Source organism: Propithecus coquereli, unplaced genomic scaffold (assembly GCF_000956105.1).
Source record: "Propithecus coquereli isolate 6110/MARCELLA unplaced genomic scaffold, Pcoq_1.0 Scaffold112, whole genome shotgun sequence".
NCBI lineage: Eukaryota > Metazoa > Chordata > Mammalia > Primates > Indriidae > Propithecus > Propithecus coquereli.
In genome coordinates this window covers 2,362,299-2,368,417 of record NW_012135192.1, presented here as the reverse complement: position 1 = coordinate 2,368,417, position 6,119 = coordinate 2,362,299, and the positions used below count along the sequence as shown (strand labels likewise).

Below are 6,119 nucleotides of genomic sequence, written 5' to 3'. Positions count from 1 at the left end.
TGGTTAGAGTACATTTCATCCTTTAATTTTTATCTATTTGAAAATGAAAATTTTGGAAAGAATTAATTATACTGATTAAAATTAATAAGAGCAAACATAGAATTTATAGACAATTGTCCAAAGAAGAAATGATGATTTGGAGCAATTTCAGTTCACTAATTTCAATTTTTGCTCTTGACAACATTTAATATATATCCAAGACTGACTTTTTTTTAGACAAACCTAGTGTTTGGGTGTCTAACTGAATTCATAACCATTCCTTCCTCTTATTCATAGAATAGGGTTTTCAGAATTTGATCTATAATCCATATTTTCAATATACGTTGTCCATTTGTCCACCTCTCCCTATTCTACCTTGTGAGAAGTAAAAATTTCTTTTATATCCCAACCTTTTGCACAGTCAAGGCTCATGAAATCTAAACATGCAAACTCTTCTTGAGTTTTTCCTTGCCTTAATGAAAAAAAACTAGTAAAGTCTCCTGGAGAGAGTTGTGCAGTTCTTGGCTATTCCTGAGGTTAATGTGCTTATATTGACAATAGCAGATTTACCTCATCATTTTATTTATTTGTTTATTCTTGGCTATAATACCTCTTTAAATGTATCCTTGTACAAGCAAACTGGAATACGTGTTCATTATTTTTTCTCTTCTTTTCAAAAATGATTTTTACATTATCAAATTTCTACTGCCATTGTAATACCGTTTTAACCAGACAGAAAGTCAGCCAGTAATTTTTTAAAAAAATGATGAAGATGAAGTTGTACTTCAGCTTATTTTTAGGAGACATCATGAGAAGACACACAGTTTCTTTAATCAGGGAATCAATATTCATAATTTGTATTCAAAATGGTAGTATGTAAAGAAGATTCTGGTTCAAAAACTCTCCCTTACACATATATATAAATACATGTATATAAATAATTCATAGTTTTATACTAAGTAAATTTTTTCTCCTATTTTTTAGATGATACACATATTTACACGTGCTATATTTGTACCAGTGTGCATATGCAAATGTTTATGCACATATTATGAGTTTATTATAACATTAAGAAGTAAAAGTGACCAATACTGTTTAAAATAACTAATGTGCTATTTTCAATATTTTTGGTGGGGGACACATTGAGTCCCATATTTAATTATGATTTTAAAAGACTAGTGAAGACTTATAAAGCTAAAAAAAAATTGGTTAAAAAAGTGATGATTCTCATTACGCAATTATGAATATTGTGGTAAATATCTTCCTCACAATGCTGTTTTGGCCCAGTTTTTAAAGTATTAGATTATGTTCCTTTGATCAAATGAAGAAAACTGGAATATTACAAATGATGATTAGGTCAGCTGAAAGTAGACCCTGTTCTTGTCTTTCCTTAGGAGATCAAAGATTTGACTCCAGTTCCAAACACAAAAGTCAGGTGTGTGCATGCACATGCAAGTGCCACGGCCCCTGCCCTGTTGGCACAAAATGAGGACAGCTTATTAGGTTATGTTAGCAATGCATGGCAGTTTCTCGAACACTAAAATATGCACATGGAAACAAATTTCCAGATTGTCTTGTATGTCTAGTGAAATTATTTTCTCAATTGCTATTTGATATATCAACAGATGGTTAAAGCATATAATTACATAACAGAAATCTTCATAAACTGTAATCAGACTTCAGGAAACTCATTATTTTATCTTGATTTGCAGAAGAAGGTAATGCTAAGAAAGGGAGCAAGTCTGACCTTTGTTAAAGTTGAGCTCTTATAATTGAGGCATAAGTTATGAAAAGAGAGAAAACTGAAGGTCAGAGTAGCAGGAAATTATAGTATGTGATTAGAGGTAACAATATTTTGGACTTATGCAATACAGTCAGAGAAATATTAAAAATTAGTTGTCTGCTGTGCATAGGTGGATATCCCAAAAGGCTAATGAAATATAAGTTTCAGTGCCCCTCACTTAAACATACGTCTTCCAAGGTCCTGAACCTAACTTTGAACTAGGAATTTTGTATTAATTTTCTTGAAGAAGACCAGCAAAATTGTGTATAATTCTGGCCCCACAAAAATCTGCATTTGTCCCTGTGAGTAAGGTAAAGTAACTTCCATTATTTTTTTCGATCAGAAATAAGCATGGCTTATTTGTAAAATATATTTTTAAATATTAAAGTTGTGAGTAATTGATGTATCTCTATATAAGTGGATTTCTCATGATATATATTATGTGATATATAAGGAGATAGTTTCATCTTCATTCTGAATGATAGAAAAACAATGAATACTCATTGAATCGTAGCTCTTTTTCTTAGTTTGTAAAGAAATATAAAGCGATTTGGGATTTGAATGCAGATGAATCAAGCAATTTGAATTTTACTTTAATATAACCTTGCTTCATTTTACCCTACATGAGATGCAGTGTGTTGGTGCTGATAATGTTTACAGAGTTACATTTTACTTTCCTAACCATTCAAAGTCAGGAATTAAAATATGGCATGGTGTAACTGGTGAGAAGCTCATAGTGGATATGAATTAGAGTAGATAATGAGTCATCATGGTAGCTTCTGTTTACATTACTTATATATGAGTAAAGAATTATCTATATATGTAATAATTTTCTCATAAACAGTATTTTTAACAGTATGTTTAAATCTATCCTAATATATATTAATATAATGCCTAAAAGTGTGACCTCCAAGTAGGCCTTAGTTTTATTAGTACTGTACTTTAACAAGATTTTTTAATGGTCAAGTTTTGGAGGTAATTATTTCTTCTGTTGCATTTTCAAATTAGTTGGTGTCTAAAATTAAATATTTGTCTAATTTTAGATGCAAATTCACAAATGCATAGATTACAGTTTCACAGAAAGTTCACCAATTTTCCTTATGTTGTGAGATAAGGATCTCAAAAAGATCACTTGATCTTTTTGAAGCATTTCTCTATTTTATTTGAATGAATGAATTACTCTCTTTTATTTCTTGACATATATGCTCAAAGTAGGAAGCGAGTCTTAATTTGAATTTATACTATTTCCTAAATTTTCTTAGTGTGAATCTACCAGTTAGGTTTACTTTTTTGTGAGTTTTCTTCCTCTTCCTCTTTGTTACCATTGGCTTTAAAATGCACAGAGGATGGTTACAGTCTCTAAATATCTCTCTGTTACATGTGTATATTTCAGTGCACTTAGATCAAGGGTACATTTATAGTATCAATAACTGCCTTTACAGTTTTATTGATAATAATTCTCTCAAGAAACTGTGGAGCATTAGGATCTGAGAGCTATACAGATGGCCACACTTGTTTGAACATGAATATATGCTTTTTTCCCCTTGACATACACACTACTGATTTTAAAAAGGAAAGTATGACTTTCAAGTGAATTAATTTATTGGTTAGGAGAATTGCTTGCTAAGTCCTTATTACCTCATGGTGAAGCCTCTAAAAACCATACTCAAAGCCAGAGAAGGGGGGAAAGACTAACGCACAGGTGTCTCTTTTGCAGGGGTGACTCTATTTTGATCACCTTGTGTGACCAAGTATTTTGCACGGGATCTTATGGGAAAACCTATCAGGCTTTTGGATGTTATAGCTGTGTAATTGGTTGGGTTGTGAGTGGTCTGGCTTATAAAATTAGACCTCACATACTCCTAATAATTAACTTTATTAGGCATATCCTCGAAAGCACAGGCATATCACACTGGGAGGCAAGGCAATGTGGTTCCCTGGTCCTGGGTTTGAACTGTCTCATTTCAAAGGGTTTCTGATTTAATTTTGCCTTAGAATTTCTCCTTTACTTTGAACTTTCCATTTACTAATACAATATAAAGTGTATATTAAAGTAGAAACATACTTTGGAGAAATGAAACAGATTGCTTCAAATGAATGTATGCTTATAAAAGACTAGAAATGATCTACATTAAACTACTATGTATATTAATTATTTCAAGCACTACCCCAAAGCATTTTCTTATTGCTCTGAAAGTGAAAAACCCCCAGAATTCTCCAACAATTTTAAGTAATCTGATCCTCTCCTTGGAGAAATTTGTTACCAATAGTTTTCTTTTGTGAATATTAATGTAACTGCTATTAATCTGGAACTAAACATTTAATACTTAAATCTTGAAAACTAAATCCTTTTTTGGGTGTTATTCATGTCCATGTTAAGTGAAATAACACTTAACTCTTTTACGACAGTTCCTAGAATATATAGTAATATTAGGATATATTTTGCTTTAAAATTTGGTTATTTTGAATAGAGACATTTGCCCGAAATTTCTCTCTCTCTGTAGATGGGGTTGTAGCACAATAGTAATGAGTTTCTGGTAGTGCTTCTCAACATCTGGGAACTTTGCAAACATAGACATCAGATATGTTAAGAGTGTTTTACTTAATGTTATGACATACATTGTTTTCTCCCTGTGCCAAACAGGTGAACAAACATGTAGCTGTATTTTACTGATAGTAAATGTTGGCTACCTGTGGTTTTATAGTAAGCACATGTCAGAAAAAGGCAAGACAAATGGCCTCTTGTACTGAATGCTTGGTGAACTTAATTTGTCTTGCTTTTCTGACAAGGATTTGACTCTAAATTTCAAAGAGCTTGTTTCTTACTTATCATAGAGTGGATTACATGGTAGTGATGCACTGGTAGAGATGGTTTTTAGTTATTGACTCAGAATTCATCTCATGATGAATCTTTCATGTCTTTTTATTGTAAGTATATCTGAATTTACTTTGTAAAAAAATGGTTTTAGAGAGCTTTGTCTAGAAATTTGATCTAGTAAAAGTAAATTCTTTTTCAGTTTTCAAGGTGTAGAATAATTTGTATGTGTGCTGGTATGTTCATATGAACATATTATTAGGTACTAGGTATGAATGTGTCTCAATACCTTTCATATTCTATGACAAGCATCAGTAATTCACAACAGGGGAATCATTTTAGCCCAGTGGGAAAGTGGTAGTCAGGTTACTTTTGAGGGTTATGCTGGCAGCCATCTCTTTGATCTGTGCTTACATTGTAATTTATAGATGAGATAAATTCCTAGCTTGGATCTGGAATGCATTTGTCTTGACCTTGTACCATTCTCAAAACTGCAGGGGCATGGTGGATTTTAGGGTCTAATGATATAAAATGCTGGAACAGAGAGATCCAGCTGAGAAAAAGTGACCCTCAACATGCTCACTGGTCCACATCTCAAGCAGGATTTCTTCACTCTGGCATTGTGATAATGAAACTTGATAAAGGTGATCGTGTGTATTTTATGAAAATTTAGCACAATGCCTTACATTGACTGATAAATTCTTAAAGAGTGAAATTGCTTCTCTGCATCTACATTCCAATCCTATTAGGAGTACTAACATATTTAACTATGAAAATATAAATGGTGCAAAGGGACTTTCATTTGTAGTTTGTGTTGTGTTTCTTAGGGTTCCTTGGCACTGATGACTGTACCAGCATGTGATTTGTGAAATAAAATGGATTCTTCTATAGCTAAATGATTTCCCTCTGGGGAGAATTCTGGTGCAGTACTCACACTGCCAGATGGTGTTTATGGGCTATTTTGTGTAAGTGGTAAGATGCTATGAAATAAGTGTGCTTTCATCTGATGGAAACTCTTGACGCATGTGCTTTTGTATGGAATACATTTTGGTGCAATATAACGTCACTCAGTTTTGCATTGAATTGGATTTCAGTTGTATTTATGTGTATGTATAACTGTCATGCTTCTAGTTGCTTCAGTCTTTGTATATCTGGTTTTGTACATATTTTTACTTGAACATATTTTAAATGAAAATTTAAATAAACCTTTGATAGTTTACATAATAAACGTCATGTTTTGCTTTCTTTTTTAGCAGTGTATAGTTATTTAAATGGAATTTATCTATCACTGATTCTGTGAATTTGGAACACCCCACTTAATATCAATTTCCGGTACTAAAAACTGAAAGTGGTAGCAGATTCAGTCTTCTGTAAATACCATTCCTCTTTGTGGTCCATATCCATCTGCCCTCGGGTCTGAAATATCTAGTTCCTTTTCTATTTTCACCTGTGCAACTTCAGAATCTTTTCATTTCTTGCCTTCAACAAGAGACTTGTCTCTTGTCTCTCTATAACGCAACCTTCACATGTTTTGCCAGAATG

The 6,119-nt window shown here is 32.5% G+C and overlaps 1 protein-coding gene across 1 annotated transcript in view; it reads left to right on the top strand.

Moving 5' to 3' along the window:
* The window catches only part of SLC7A11 (solute carrier family 7 (anionic amino acid transporter light chain, xc- system), member 11), a 109,879-nt gene extending 104,074 nt beyond the window's left edge, over positions 1–5,805 (top strand). Inside the window, exon 12 of the mRNA XM_012654769.1 lies at positions 5,405–5,805. Within this exon, the coding sequence (XP_012510223.1) occupies positions 5,405–5,439 (35 nt within the window). The 3' untranslated portion in view covers positions 5,440–5,805. The remainder of the gene's footprint in view (positions 1–5,404) is intronic.
* Positions 5,806–6,119: the final 314 nt, after the last annotated feature.